Raw genomic sequence first — 16,564 nt, 5'->3', positions numbered from 1 at the left:
CTTAGTAATTGAGTTAATTCTTAAATTTTTGATCATAGAATCATAGAATGGCTTGGAATTGGAAGGGACCTCTAAGATCACCTAGTTCCACCTCACTCCCACCATGGCCAGGAACACCTTCCACTAGACTAGGTTACTCAGAGCTCCATCCAACCTGATCTTGAGCACTTCCTGGGATGTGGCATCCACAGCTTCTCTGGGCAACCTGTTCCAGTGTCTCACAACCCTCCGAGTAAAGAATCTCTTCCTAATTATCTAATCTAAACCTTCCCTCTTTTAGTTTAAAGCCATTTCCCGTTACCCTATCACTACATACCCTTGTAAAACATCCTTCTCTAGCCTTTTTGTAGGTCCCTTTTAAGGTGCTGGAAGGTTCCTCTAAGGTCTCCCTAGAGCCTTCTCTTTTCCAGGCTGAACAACCCCAACTCTCTATGCCTGTCTTCATAGGAGAAATGCTGCAGCTCTCTGATCATTTTACTCACCCTTCTCTGAACTTGCTCCAACATGTCCCTGTCCTTCTTATGTTTGGGGCCCCAGAGCTGAATGCAGCACCCCAAGTGTGGTGTCAGGAGAGCAGAGTGGAGGGGCAGAATCACCTCCCTCAATCTGCTATCTGCAGATATCTGCACTTATTTTGATGCATCGCAGGATGCTGTTGGCGTTCTGGACTGCATCCACACATTGCCGGCTCGTGTTGAGCTTCTCATCAACCAGGACTCCCAAGTTCTCCCCAGTGAGAATCCATTCTCTGCCCGTGTTTGTGCTTGGGATTGCCCTGACCCAGGTGTGGTGTCTTGCACTTGGCCTTGTTGAACTTAATGTGGTTCACACAGGCCCACCTCTCCAGCCTGTCAAGGGCTGTCTCAATGACATCCCTTTCCTATGGCTTGTTGACCTATCTACAGTAAGAAACTGTATAAACTTGGCTAGAGTGTACCAAGCCATGAACTCTTTGCTGGCTTGTGCAATGAAATGCTATGAAATAGTTTCTCTATGAACTTGAAAAATAAATAGAAAAACAAACTAGTAATTAGGTGTGCTTGAACTTTTATAGGCTTTTTGTCATGCACCACATGGGGCTTGTTATTTTTGTAGAATCTTAGAATCTTGCTGTTCTTTTTCCTCTCTTAGTAATTTGGAGAAATAACATTTTATTACTCTTCTTATACCTGTTAGTGTCGGGAACTATACTACTGTGTAAAAGACAGTATGGAGCGAGCAGCAGCAAGACAGCAGAGCATTAAACCAGGTACGAGATTTTGCTTGTTGGGAACATTTGTTGTTTAATCTGCAGTCAGAAAAATGTTTTTGTTAGTAACTTCCTTGAACATAATCTTGTTTCACTTGGAAATCTTAGGGTGACTTTGTACATCCATGTGTGCATAGCAGATTGCTATCATTAGCTCGCCCTCTTTACCCTCACTCTCAATACGGATACAACCAAAACACCTGTATAAAGAAGACTTATGTGTAAGGAGGACTAGCTGCCAGTAAAATGATAACTAGAAAAGATTACACAACATCAGCTTCAGTTTCTTTCCATGGTTGTCTAATTACTGCTTATATTCCTGATTGAGACATAGAATTATGTTGTCTACTTTGTGTTGAGAATGGAGGCTAATAAATACGCTTGTTTGTGTTACTGAATCTCATACTAGTAAATTTTTTTATTTTTGTAAACACCCATTTTTACTGTTGAGTCCAAAAACCATAGAAAGTGGATTTGCAATTTTGGAAGACTGAGTTCTTGGGAAGGCAATTTTCCATTTTTTTTTTTTTCTACTTCTCAGAGAGGAGCAGGTGCTGTATGTACCTGAGTAACGAACATGAAGGTGGCTTATTTTATACCTTCATAAGATGGTTGTTTCTCCTTTGCTGGAATCTGTTCGCAGGGTGATGTCACTGTGGTTTTGTGTTTTCAAGTTTGATTTCTGTTGCAACTATTTCTTTTTTTTTTCAAGTGGATGTTAGGACTCCAAGAGCCATGCTTTGAGGCACAAGCCTATTTTAGGTGTGTCTCAGTGCTGTGTCTAAGTGGTCTACATTTTATACACATAACTGACATCAACATGACTGAGAAAATGACTTGTGTTTATATCTAGCATCCTAACTGTTCAACTCTCGACTAGCTCTTGGGGCTTGGAAGAGCTACCATTTTCTTTCTCCTACCAATTTAATCCTTTGTATCAGTTTAGTCCAGTTTAATTTGAGGATGGGGAAGAAGGACTGAACTTTCACTGAGGGTAAAGAAGGCAAAAGTGTCTTTGAAAGCTATTTTAAGAGTTGGGCAATAATATAGTATTAAAAATGTGTTTGAAAACTGCTTGAAGTGTGTTGGAAGTCCTTCCTCAGAGTTCAGTGGTTCTGCAGAAACAAAAATTTTTCAAAAATAATTTAAGAAAGCATTTTTTAGCTGAACTGAATAATGAAGAAGAAACTAGATGAAAATGCCTAAATTGTCACCTATTAATATCTTCTGTTAAATTGTTATTATTTTAATTATGTTGACTTTTTAATTGTCAGAAGATTAAAACAACACCATACAATGCAGCTCACAAATGAACTTGTGCTTGCTTATGTGTTTGTACTTAAGACTATGCTGTTTGTGGTATTATGTGATTGCAGCATCTTACCATATAGAAATTAAATAGGGCATTTAAAGCAAACAAACAAAACCCCAGTAGGGACTACAATAAACACAGACTGAGCTGACATTGACGTCTCTTCATATAACCAGAATGAAATTTATTACAATACTTAAAAATCTAGTCGTTCTCAGAAAACTGTCATTAGTGGGTAGAATCACTGAAATGCTCCTTACTGTCCTTAGTAGTGTCCTTTTGCTATGGACATCAATAGGAATTATGGTTTTACTATTTTATGTTTCCCTTCCACGTATCATGACTTGGCTGACTGCTTTCTCCACTTTCTCTCTCTCTTTCTGGTTTGTTGTTGTTGTGGTGGTTTTTTGTTTTGTTTTGTTTTTTTCGATTAACATCACAGGCCCTGAGTTGGGTGGTGAGTTCCCTGTGCAGGATATGAAAACTGGTGAAGGAGGTCTTCTTCAGGTCACATTGGAAGGAATTAACCTGAAATTTATGCACAGTCAGGTATGAGGGAAATCTGTGAGAAAACTGAGCATGAAGCTTTTTGCCGCTTGCCTGTATAGGTGTTTCCTTTTCCCAGAGTATCAAAAAGGACAAGGGATAGCTTGATGGGGATAAAAAAGCACATGTATATTTACACTCAAACACACAAACATATATAAATATATATATATGTAAAAACACACTGAAATTAAATATCCTCAGAAAAACTATAATCAGTTAAAGAAAGATGTTGCTACATCTTTCAGCTTCTTGGTTTTGGTGGTCTGAATTATCTAAGCACAAAACAAATGTCAACCTGTGTTAAGGGATAGAAAAAGTGATCAATAGTAATCTAAATTGCCATAATGCATCACACAGCAAATGTATCCTGATTGCATAAGCAGTCAACCTTAAAGATTCAGTGTTTGAATATTGGTGGCACAGAGGGTAACTTTCTGCATCCTATATAGTCTGTTTTATTTTAAAATTTTAGAAATAATCTGTAGAATTTAGTATGAAAATAAGATGGGAAACTGGTTCTTGATGTAATTCACAAAATAAGAAAAAAATATTGATTCATTTTTCCTTCCAAACAGCAGATATTGTGGGCAGAGAGGAAACACAACTAGAGTTGTCATTTCTTCCTTTCTCTGGTTGTTGTTTCTGTTGCTTCCTTTGATCCTTGTTTTTTATTTTGCTTTACGTTTTTTTTGTTTTGCTTATGATATTAAATGCATGCAACGCTAGACAGCAGAGTCAATTTTTAGGAGAGAGACTGTGTGTGTGCATGAGAGAGAGAGAAAAAGCAAAGCTTCTGTCAGTTCTCTATGGAGTGTTTTTTCCTTTCCTCCTGACTAGACTTTTCTTCCCACACAAGCATTGTTCTTCTTTGAGGATACATCAGTGTAGACCCCACTGGAAGTGCACATGCATCTCAAACACACATGCTCAGAATCTTACAACTTCTCTCAAGGTTACAGCAGCACCCTGTGCCTCCTGGAGTTCGTATGTGCCAGTATAAGGAGTGGAAAGTTGTGAACCTCCATCAGTTTTCCTGCTGTCACTTACCAGGGTAGAACCTAGACTATGCCTGCCCTGCTGTAGTATTTCAAACCTCTGTGATGGAACAATCTGCCTGACTAAGTTAAAGATTTTAACTTTTCTTTGGATATGCTGAAATACGAAGAACTGCAAGAGGAAGTCATCAGTAGTACAGAATGAATTTTCATAGTTATTGGAAATGGCAGATCTAAAGCCTTTGAAAATTAAACCCTAGTCTCAAAGCAACAGCTTGATATCCTTATAGATGGACATAATAGAAATTACTTTGTCCTAAGGTAAGGACACACCATAGGAATGTTCTGTTTACCTCTCCTTTTTCTACTTCTACCAGAAGTCAAAAAAGTTGTTGAGCTCAAACTGCTCATCTCTTCAACAGTCAATGGAAATGACTCTATTGCAAAGTTGAAAAGCCAGGCACATATATGGTTGCAGTGAGAAAAGATATATAAGAAGGTAGCCATATCATCAGCGTGGTTTCTTAAGTGTAGCAGGCATCTTCCCAAGACAGAGACACTCAGTGTTAAGGGCATAGTGAGCACACATGTATCTGTCCAAAAGAAAAACTCCAAATCCTGGAACATTGCCTTGTCCTTGAATTCAAAGCCTTTTTTTTTCTCCTGAAAGACTGGAGAGACATTCTGAAAGAAACATTAGGGAAACCTAGTACGGATTGTTATTATGTGACTGTCAGGAGCATTGCCACTAGAATTTTGTACAAGTACTGAGACCCGTGCTATTAGTACCAGCACTGCTAGAATAGCAGCTTTATCATATCCTTCCTTACAGAAAATGGTGTTCTAATTTGCTGTCTGTGATGAAAATTCCTACCTCTTTTCTGGAAGACAGTCTGTGTAGGTCAGACCCAGGAAGTATGCCAGCTGTCTGCTTCACCTGGGGGATTATTCCTTCTCTTCATGACCTTTCCAATGACGCTGTAGCCAGATGAGTTACCATTACTTTTAATGGATATTGAAGCAAGTAGTTTTGGACAATATGCTGCATTTACTCAATATGTTTAATTCTTAGTTTGTTAGATTACATTACCAGCTGACTGTGACATTCAGTTCCATTTAATGTACCTAATATATGTTTTTGTTTTCCTTGTCAAAACAAAGTGTCTAGATATCAAAAGTCTCTCATTTAAGGGTTTCTATAGAATGGAGGACTGTAGCAGTTATATAAGGGACTCTACTAGTTGCACCATGCAAAAAAAAATCCCCTCCAATTTCACAGTCTGTGGAGCAAAAGGATGTTGGCATTCTGACACTCATCAACCAGTCTGCTTTCTTAGTAAAAGGCGTGCTATTCTAGATGAATTGTTCTTTCCAATTTTCATATACATTGCATGAATTGCTCCCTAAGGGAGTTGGTTTCAGAATATGTATATAAGCATCATTAAAACCAGGATCCTTCAGCTATTTCTCTTTGCTGAAAATGGGTTTTTCTGTTTCTGTTGAGTTTGTATGGGGATACTGACCAACAAAGGCCTACAGGACTTCCTAAGGCACAGCTTTCTCTTTATCTTCCTTTCCTTACTCCATATACAGGCCCTGTTCTTGGCTATCTTCCCAAGTGTTCTTTTTAGTATTGTAGATTACTAAAATAAGGGTTTTCTATTGCTCTGCTTGATTGGACATAATAGAAATTATTCATTTAGAACAGAGGAAGAGGGATTTCCACTTTTGAAAAAAAAGTATTGATGGAGTCTATCTGAGAAGACTGAACATACTGCTTCAGTGCCAGAATGGAGCTTGCTGTTACGAAGCTGTTTTTGATGGCTTTTGTTTTGCACTGTGTATATCTTCTTACCATCTTGTGAATTCTTTAGGAAATGTCTTAGATGCAGGGTGGGCAACCTGTTATTGACACGATACCTGTCTTCAGTGCTCACAAACTGTGTCGCCATGCTGCAGCGCGTGTAAGTTTAAGAAGAAAAAATGTTCAAGTCTATTTGTGCCTAGCAGGTCAGAGGAAGTTCTTTAGAATAGGAAGGTGTCAAGTGTACCTGTGGCATTGGCAGATTATTCTGAGTTTACATCTGCAAATTATAATATTGGGACTCAGTACCCTGTCCCCGTTATGAACTCATCTGTGTCAAAAATAGATGGAAGCTTAATAAGATGCATCAGGCACATGCCCATCTACAGTAGGATCCACACTGAATGCTCTGTCTTGAAGAACCACAGTTTCCCTAGGGTAAGTAACTGTTATTTCTGTATTTTCTGATTGAGTGAGAGGAGAGCATCTGTGTGCCTTAAATAATATAGCAAGAAATTGCCCATCAACTTATATCTTCTAAAAATGGATTGTAATTGGGACAAACTTGATAAATTCTCATCTTACTCATAACTCTTGTGGAAATGCAGCACTGATTAATGCAGCACATTAACTCAGATCATGACCACCTGGGGCAGTCAAGTCTTTTAGGCAGTTTTACTGTTACCAAATAAAACAAGCAGTGTTTCACCTGAGTCTTTCTATTGAGTTTCTGTATTTTTGAACTTTAGACTACTAGCAAAAACCTTTCACAGAAAAGATTACAGAAAAAGGAAACTAAGTGCAATACAGAAAGTGTTCTGTTATTGACTTGTTCATTTTGTAAGTATACCTCAAAAAATAAAATGGTTTTGACCAACTAAACTGATACAGAACATGGATGAAAACAGGCAAACAGAAAAAAAGATGGAATTAAGTATCCTTTCCTTTGACTACTTGAATGTAAGCAGAAAGGAAGCTTTAGACTTTTGATTAAGTGGAAGTTTCAGGGTTTTATGTTGCACAAAAAATATCTGGGTCAGTTGGTTAGTTCTCTGCCAATAAAAATAACAATAAAACCACTTTGACTTGAAAGTCAACCTGTCTTCTCTCAGATATACAGTGCATTTACTGATCTCTCTTGATACAGATAAGTCTGTTTCTTAAAAAAAAAGCCCACAACAATTTCTAGTGTTGATTGCCTTTCTTGGGTAGCATATTATGTATGATTACATCGGTGTTGCTCATACAGGATTCAAGAGGGTTGCAGAGTTTTCCTTTCCCTTCTTTCCAAGACAATGAAGTTTCTCCAGTACCATTTTTAAAAAAAGGTCCTGAGATCATGGTGTCATAAGCACTGAAGGTATCAAACCAGACTTCTGTAATATAGTTTGGCAAAGATCTCTGTAAGGTGTTTGACATAGACACTCTAAATATTAGGGCAATGTTACTCTTAGTGTTTCTCTTGCCTTGAAAAACAAGTCTGCTAGAAACTGGATTTGATTCCTTATAGGACTTGCTACAGCTTCTTATGTCTGTGTACTGACTTTGACCCTTTTGGAGATGTGCACGTAAGAAGGGATTATTTTGTATCTTGACATAGATTGGATATTGAACAAACTCATTACGCAAAGAGAACTTGTTTATTCATACAGTCTTGGCATCTAGGTTCTGGACTGAAAAACCTAGCCATGTAGTTCAACTGCTTTTGTCTTTTGGGGTTCAAGTGACTGGTCAGCTGGGAAAACCCATATGTGAAGTGAGCAAACCATAGAGAAGGATCCAAACTTTCCCATCCTGCTTAAAGCAGAAAGTTAGTACTGACTGTTAAAGGAGGAGGTTCCAAGAGTAATTATGAAGATTATATATCATAAACTTCAGTAAAATCTTAAAGGCAGAACTGTCAGGGAGAGGAAAGATTAGTGGTTCGTCATTGGATTCAGTTCAGCTACTGGATAGGTTAGGAGGATCAGTGTCACGGTGGGAAGTATAGTGCCCTTTACCTGCCCTCTGTGCTGGAGGAGGATGCATGGAGGGGCAGAAACCAACTGGGATGGATAAGAGGCTACAAATAGCGCCAAATTTGGGAGTCAGCATTTTTGTCGTCCCCCTCTTTGCTGTATTTCAGGTGTGTTGGTATTCTTTTTGCAATAACTCATTTGAGTGCCTGAAGGGGTAGCAATGTTGGATATGTCAGAGTTACTAACTCCTTCGTTTCTCTTCCATGCTTTCTCCTCCTGCAAGGAGCGGAAGGTACTTCATCTTCTGCTGTCTTCGCTTCTTAGCACTTCTAAGTTTTTTTGTTGATTTCTAGCATTGTGGCAAGTTTGTCTTCTGAATATTTATTTCACCCTTTATTTATATATTAAACTGTAAATGAACTGGTAGTGTATGCTATAAAACTTCAGGTTGTGTCTGTTGTGATGATGTTTTTGTTTAATTTTGGGTTTTAGTTGAACACAAAAAAACAAACCCAACTAATTTTATGTTACTTTCCTCCTGTTTTTGTAGGTTTTCATAGAGCTGAATCACATTAAAAAGTGCAATACTGTGCGAGGAGTCTTTGTCCTGGAGGAATTTGGTAATTACATTATTTTGATATTAGGTCTGTACTCACATGGCAGTAACTCAAATTTCCAGTTTTCAGATTCAGAGTTGCACTGCAGTTTCAAAGATGGGAGAGAATGTAGATTTCACGTGAGAAGTTACCTGAGAGATGGGTAACTTAACATAAAAATTTACACATTAATTTTCATCATATTAAGATTTGTAACCTAGGTGCTTTTTGTTATTAGACAGAGAAAATGTCCTGAGTCTTCTGAAGCAAACAAAACAATAGTTAAACTTGGATGTATGGAGGAATTTTCTTTGGTATGTTTCTTTCTCATCTGAGAAATCATATTTTTTAAGGAGGATTTAAAGCTGATCTTTCTCAACACACTATGCTTTCATTACAAAGAACAGCTGTTAATTACAAAGTTTCATTTTTACTCTATGTGGAATTTAATTTTTGTTGTACGGAGCAGAAGACGTTTTGTCAGGTTGCACTTAATTTATTCTGTGATCTTTGTTTTGGAGCCTGACTGGTAAAGAGTGGAAAAGTAAAGGTTGAGGAGAACAGAGAATTTGTCCTGTTTTGGTCAGTTATTACTATTGCATATAATCTGCCTAACACTGTAGTTTGGGGAAAATTCCAGGTTACTCTTCAGTCTTAGTGCCAGAAACACTATTCTTAACTAGGGTCTGAAAAAAATGAGTGACTTCAGATGCCGCTCTCTGGAAGAATGATCCACGTACTTCTCTTGAAATAGTCCCCAAACCTGTATTGGTTTATTCTTCCACCCATCTGTGAGACATTTGTGTAGGTCTTAGGAATATCTATGAAACATTTAAAAAGAAGCTAAATTTTTATGACTTTCTTTCCATAGTAGATCAGCATCCATACTTTGGCCATAAATCAAAATCTGAATCACCAGCTCCCATTACCAAGGCTCTCCTTGTTCTTTGGTAATGTGTGTAGAATGTTCTGGCTGAGGGATTCTCCCTTAAATTAATACAAGATTTCTGAAATTAATGTCTTTTTTCATAATAATGTGTTGTCTCCTTTTGGTGATATAAAGTTCTAAGGTATCCAAATGATAAAACCCTTCTGACTGTTGCAATTTGCTTGTTATTTACTATAAATCTCCAAGAAGTTTGGCTTTGAATTCATGAACAATTTTGTCCCATTTTCTAAAAATGTTGTTCATGGTTCAGATGCTCAGATCAGTATATTTAAACCACAAAAAATTTCTGGTATTTTATATGTTCAGAAGATGTCTTCAATTTATGGTTGCATGTTCCTTTGATATCATGTTTTCACCATGATGGGCATAAATCATTTTAGTAATACAAATTGTTCAAGTCAGTAAAAGATTATTGATGAGTTTTACAAAGATGAGAATTCAGAAGTCATAAAATTAGCTCAAAGAATGGCTTCAACTTCTGAAATCTTTAACTTAATAGAAATTACTTGAAACAGAAATGAATTTTGGATCACTTTTGAGAGGTTTAATGCAAAATATTTCTTTTAATAGTTTGCTTATATTGCACAAGAAGAAAAGACAGTATTTGACTTGGTTATTTCTAGTCAACTTATACTGATGGCTCTGTAACTCTGTAGCAGTTAGCCCCTAAATAATGTCTGTAATAAATATAAGAAAAAGTACTTCTTATAATCAAGGGCCTATTGCAAAAGCTAGAATTGTGATATGGAACTTATAAAAGGATAATTTTCAGAGGTAATTAAAAATAAAGTGGGAGTTGGATTCTACAAGCACAAATTGAGAAATTAAACATTTTAAATTCAAAATATTCTACTCCCAAAATAGATTCACAGACAAGAACCAATTTAAATGTACCAAATGAGATTTACAATTTACCAATCCGGCTAATAAAGAGAAAGAAGAAAGAAGGATGTTGAAGGGGAGTTAACATTTCTTTCTGTGCAGAGATGAGAAACTACCCCAGAGCTGCTTTTAAAATTGTTTTAAAGGTGAGAAGATATGTCAGTCTCTCCAGTTCAAGATAAATTAACATGTTGATTAATAGTAGACTAACAGCATTCATCAAAAACTTGCTTGGACTTCTTAAGAGTGAAGTTATTTAGCTGTGTTAAACATGATGAACCTTGCCATCAAATTCATTATAGTAAGAGTATATTGAAGTAGTAGATCCTTTTAGAAAGGTAGAGACTGGTAAGCCTGCATACTCTAGTCTGATGGGAAGTCGTTCAATGCAAGATTTATTTGATTTTACGAAGTGCGAGTGCTCCAAGTGAGTGATATTGCATCAGGAAATTAAAGGTCTGTTTGTGTTAATGCTGGGCTTAGAGGCAGCATGAAAGTTGGACTTGTGGTTTCAGAGCAGGATGCAAGCAGACGTTCAGGAATTGTGTCCTATAAATGGAAGTGGAAATTTAAGTGAGGAAATGTAAGGCTTTTCCCACTGAAATTTGAGTTACTGCTGTGTACTTGTGCTTTACTTTCTTGTGGCCCCTTCACCGTCGCTGCTATGAAAACCTTCATTCTCCAGCAGGTAAAGTGATGTCCCCTAAACCCATTTTGTGGTAGCACCATAGTTTAATTCACAGGACCAAAGGCTGCAGAATGGTGCTTAATAATTTACTCATTTCATCCACTCAGTTCAACAGCATCAGGAATAACTTTTATGTTAAAAGTGCTTCTGTTCATCTCTCAGTTTGAGGCTTGAGTCTTAGGAGGCTTGGGTATTTTCTTTTTTGTTTGTTTGGGTTTTTGTTTGTTGGGGGGTTTTATTTGTTTGTTTGTTTTTGTTTGGTTTTTTTTCTTCTTTTTTCCTTTCTTCTTTTTTATTTGTATTCTACAGTGGTAATGCTTTGACTTCTCTGAGTGTAAATGCAAACCCACTCTTTTTACTCTTCATAACTCAGTCATCTCAGGAGAATTTCCTGCATTACAAGGACAGTGAAGGAGTACTTTACTTAAAGACAAGGCAACTTTTACTGACTATGAAGTGGGGAGACAGTACCTTGCCTAGGTGCTCTCCTGTTCCCTCTCTTCCTATTCTCAATTATGATACAGGACTTTACAGCTTCCCTTCTCTCCTTCCCTTGTGGCACAAGGTCCTTACAGCTTTCCCTTCCTGCTTTTTGAAGAGTTTATGAACAGTTGTATGTTATCCAGTGGGCAGTGAGACTTATACAGCTGTAAAAGTCCTACCTTATTTGGCTGTGCACCAGCCTCACTCCCACCTTTATCCCCTGGTGACATGGAGTTAATTTGGAACATCTGGTGCCAACGGGTAAGGTAGCTTGGATGTGCACCTCCTTATCTCCCCAACTCTAGTCTCTGGTATTGCTGGGGCAGTGCAGCCTGGGTGTGCACTTCCCTTGTTTCTGAGTCCTTAATGTGACTGCCAACTTCAAGAAAAGTGAGAGTTGAGAAATAAAACAAAAACATTACACTTTACCATCATATTCTGTACTTTTCACTAGATTTTTTTTCAAGAATGACAATACCATGGCATACGAGAATTAGTAGGCATTGATTTATATTTAGAGAAATTTCTCAAACCCAGTCTGCACTGCCTACTTTTGGCCCTTTAGAGTGTGATTCGTCTCCCTCTCCAGCGTTCAGCTGTGTCATATCATAGTTGAAAAGATGACATCTGCATGGAAAGGTTTTGTTGTGGACTTTTCCTAGTTCTTCATACTGAACTCATCTGCCTCCGTTTCTTTTTTTGTCACTAGTACTATGTGTAATAAAACATTTATCCTTCCTCTATGAACCTGGTATGATTTGGTTTTGGATAATTTCTGTACTGCTTCAAAATTCTTTTGTTGTGACACAGAAATTCCATGGCAAATTTCAGCTGTTCTGGAAGGGAAGTATTCAGAGTTGGTCTTGGTATTCCACTGATCTTAACGTTTTAAATTTGCCAGTTGTATGTTAGTGTGGTCTTTGTTCTCTCCTGGTGATTTCCCATGGTACCTGTTCACAACATTTGCAGACCAAGTGTGGGTCAAAGACACAATTCAAATGCAGTGAAATGGGATGGTTACAGCATGCTTTTTTAGCCATTCCACAATGAGAACAAAAGACAAATTTTCTTCAGCTATATTGTGCCTGTTTTCATTTCAGTCAGTTTGAGGCAGTGCAAGGGAGCAAGATGAAATTTTCTGGATAATAGATTTTTTTCATCAGTGCCTTAATCCTCTTTTTATATAGAGACTTCTATAAGTCAACAGGCTCGGTATTTTAAGAATACGTGTCACTGAATTCAGTATTTTATTTGAGACAACTTTTTCAAAAACTGTGAACGTTTTCAGTCAGTATGTCAAGTAAATACCATCACACACATCCTATGCAGGAGAAAGAATATCTCAAGAAACTTAAAATTAAGCTGGGAAACAGTCTTCCAGTTTAGAAAATTTTCTCCCTCAACTTCTTTTTTTTTTTTCTGGATTTCACTAACTTACTATATAGTCTCAAACAGTTCTTTTGAGATCTATTATTCAGCAGAGAAGGATTCAAACATCTCAATGGGAAAATCTTTGGGAATCACATACTGATAAATTCCCATGGAATTGTTGGTTCATGTTTTGTTGTAGTAGTCATAAGGCATATTTTGTTATTAGGCATATTTTTTCACTATTTTTGCTGTCTAGCAGGAATAAGTAATATGACAAAAGCCAGAATCCCTAAGAACCATCAAATACCTACTGTGCCAAACAGAGGCAGTGAAAATTTTTGCCAACCTGCGTAATGTATTATCATTATCAGTATCTTCCAAGGACATACATAATGTAAATGAAAAGAAGGAAAAGTATCTAGAAGTGAAGGATAGTGATGTGGCCTGTATCTGCACCTGCTGTCTGTCTGCATCCCTTCCCTTTCCTATGGGAACGTTGTGCTATTTCTTTCCCATTTGCCTCTCGTTTTTTGAACTTTTTGTTTTGTCTCTTGCCCGTCCGGTTTTAGTTCCTGAAACTAAAGAAGTGGTGAGCCACAAGTACAAGACGCCAATGGTGAGTCACCTGTGATGCCTTCTGGTAGTTCTCTAGAGGATCTATCCTCACATTTTCATGTGGCAAAAAGAATTACATTGGGATTGCAGGATTTGCAGTGAAACCCCAGCTGCTTTTTATGCTTGTTTTCCTCCAGGAAAGACAACAAAACTCAGTGATTGTTGTACCTATAAAATTTGAGGAACTCAACAGGTAGTACAGAAAGCACTGTCTCTTTTTAAAGATAGATGAAGATGCAAGGTAGCTGGTTTAGCACAATAAGAACTAGTGGAACTGTTAATGATTATAAACAGCTTATGAAAAATTCCCATTTCCTCATGAAAGTGAGCAGGGAGATGCAAGAGAACACTACAAGTATTGATTCCTGCTGTATAGATGAATTATTGCTGTGATTTAGTGTTCAGTTTTTATAACATTTTGTGAACACCATCAATTTATAATGATATTTAGTACTTTTACACATGATCAGGCTTATATACACTTATAAGGAAGAAATAGAAGACAATGATTATTGTCAGAACTGAAATTTCTTCAGTTATTTTGTGTCTGAAGTGCAGTGTGCACATTTGTTGGTTTCATGGGAACTCACAGTCCTTCAAGGGGAGAGAGAGAAAAATTAACTGAAGGAACTAGAAATGTTTTAGAACAACATGCTTAGAATATATGTCATTTAAGAAGCAGATAGCTGTACCTCTTAATAAGAAAAGCCAGTTCAATGAAAAAAAATTGTATTTGACGTGTTTAAGGTGGTACTATAATACAATGAAACATTGTTATGATTATTAGATTTACAAAGATTTTAAATGTCAGATTACAGGATAAGAGTTTTTAACATCACCAGAATAGCCAGTATTAGAACTAGGATATAAATTAAGTCTAAGTCTTACCTTCACTGAATTGTGCTACCAATCACATGCTAAAAGAGGATTTTCAGTTAAATAATAGCACATAATGAGTTAAAAGTAATAATTGTAAAACTTGTTAATGCTGTGTGAAACCCTCTCCTTTAAGGTAGTGACAGAATTGCCTGGTATTCTTCATAGGAAACCTGCAATATTGGGTTGTAGGGTTTTTTTTAATTAAAAAAAAAACAGACCAAACCAAAAGCTCATTTTATTCACTAGTGTTTGTTTAAAAATTACAAGGATTACCAGTCCTAGCATAACAGGGTAGTTATGAGTAAGGAAGAATCCCACCATCTTGTTAGTTAAGGTTCAGTATTGGATGTTTAGTTTTTTTAGTTAGCTCTTCCAACCCCTCCCAGAAAATTTCTTGTAACTTCATACAACAGACCGAAAGTAATTATGTAGAAATGTTTTTTCTAAAGCCAGCTGTCCAACTTTCCAGCTTGGCATACTGTTTTTAAAAATTATTAAATCATACTATTAAGCAACTAATGTTTTTATCCTAAAAGAGGTTTTTAGTTTGTTATACATATTTTCTACTCTATCCATCTCAGTTAGAAGGTATGGGACACATTTTCCTGATTTTTGTTTCTAGCCAGAGTAGTTGTCTTATGAAGAAAGACATATAGCAAAATACAAAATGTGCAATGGATTTTGCAAAACACCTAATAATCTGAATTTCATTATCTCTTCTTCTGAATTCTTGTAGGCTCATGAGATCTGCTACTCCGTGCTGTGTCTCTTCTCTTATGTGGCTGCAATTCGTGGGAAAGAGGCAGAAAATAAAAGCAAACCACCTCGACCAGTTTCCAGTTGATCATGATATTTAGAAATACCTACCCTTTGGCACACTGACATGCAGTACTCCCAGTTTTGCTGCAGTTACTGGAGCTCACTTTCTGTCTTTTATGAGAACGTGATTATTTATGTATGACCCTGCAAGTCTTTCCCCATAGAAAAACCTGAGACTTCACTGTGCAGTCTCCTTCTGAATTCATCCGTAATGGAGTTTTTAAATGAGCTTTTAATCAGACAGTTTTGAGCATCTGCATCCAGCTGTGAGTTACTTACTCTGGACATTCCTTTGGAGTTCCTTTTTTCTTAAGATGACTAACAGCTTGAGTTCGGTTGTTTTTTTTGTTCTAGTGGTTCTTGTTACAATTTAATCACTTTACAACTGCAGGCTTCTGCTTTCCGATTCTCTGGTATGTGCACAGTGGAAGCAGTCTAGTCCTGTATGTTGTTTAAATGTAGTGTTTTATTGTTTTCCTTCTGTGTTGTTCATTTTTAACTACTAACACAGAGTTCTTGTCACATAGTTCTTCAGACTCTTTTGGTAGAGATAAACAATTTAGCTGTCATAGTCTTAAAATACCATGTGACAGTTGAAGTTCGGCTATTAAATTGGTCCATCTGTGGAGATGACTGCTTCTCAAGAGGGAAAAGAAGCGGAGAGAGAAACTTTGAAGGTAATATATTGTGAAAAACCTCGACACTTCATGGATTGTGTGAATTTTCAAATGGGAATTTAGGTAACGTTTGTAGTTATCCCAGCAGTAGACTTAACAGATGCATATAAGCACTGCCTAAAGCAGTTAATCAGAGGGATTAGAAAATGAATAAGGGAGTGTAAAACTTGGAAACATTATTGGCAGAAGTACACTATAGAAATCTGCAGAACATGTTCAGAAGCCCAGGGGATTATGCTGTCTTCAATTTTTTTAAACTATTGGTTGGTTGGTTGTTTTTTTTTTTTGATCTGTACTTGTGTTTCAAGGGATCTTGAAAATACTGTGTTTGTGTATAATGAAATTCACATAGTTAAAACTGTCCATACATTCCTTATTTTAAATAGGCCAAATATGAATGGTTTTTTGCATCTTGTTTTTGTTCTTGAACTGTACTGCACTTGTCTGGAAAGCTCTTAGGGTGCTGGAAGATGAGACTGTCTAGAGAAAATAATGTTACATGTAAAATACCAGGAAAAATTGCTCTGATGCAAACTGATGTATTGTATGTTTTGACATAGAATTCTGACTAAATGCACCCAGAAATAACCCTGTTTTGGCTTGGTCAGGGTATCTACCATTTTAAATGGAATATACCGATATGGGTGAGGAAATGATGTAAATATTATAGTATCACATCTATTTATAGAAACTGTACAGCTCTCTGAATGTGAAAATAAAATGTCATTCAACCAGCAA

General features: G+C 36.9%; 1 protein-coding gene across 50 annotated transcripts in view; it reads left to right on the top strand.

The window, feature by feature from the left end:
* Positions 1–16,564, top strand: part of MADD (MAP kinase activating death domain) — a 72,471-nt gene extending 55,907 nt beyond the window's left edge. For 30 of the 50 annotated variants that reach the window (XM_032689881.1, XM_032689873.1, XM_032689869.1 and 27 more), the window contains 6 exons: positions 1,177–1,249; positions 3,004–3,110; positions 8,151–8,159; positions 8,418–8,487; positions 13,406–13,452; positions 15,067–16,564. In XM_032689881.1, the coding sequence (XP_032545772.1) occupies positions 1,177–1,249; positions 3,004–3,110; positions 8,151–8,159; positions 8,418–8,487; positions 13,406–13,452; positions 15,067–15,174 (414 nt within the window). In that variant the 3' untranslated portion in view covers positions 15,175–16,564. The remainder of the gene's footprint in view (positions 1–1,176; positions 1,250–3,003; positions 3,111–8,150; positions 8,160–8,417; positions 8,488–13,405; positions 13,453–15,066) is intronic. The other 20 variants (XM_032689875.1, XM_032689874.1, XM_032689879.1 and 17 more) reach the window with 5 other exon arrangements.

Source organism: Chiroxiphia lanceolata, chromosome 6 (genome assembly GCF_009829145.1).
Source record: "Chiroxiphia lanceolata isolate bChiLan1 chromosome 6, bChiLan1.pri, whole genome shotgun sequence".
In the NCBI taxonomy this organism is placed as follows: domain Eukaryota; kingdom Metazoa; phylum Chordata; class Aves; order Passeriformes; family Pipridae; genus Chiroxiphia; species Chiroxiphia lanceolata.
Note: the sequence above shows the minus strand (reverse complement) of the source record. Positions and strands in the feature narration are given on the sequence as shown.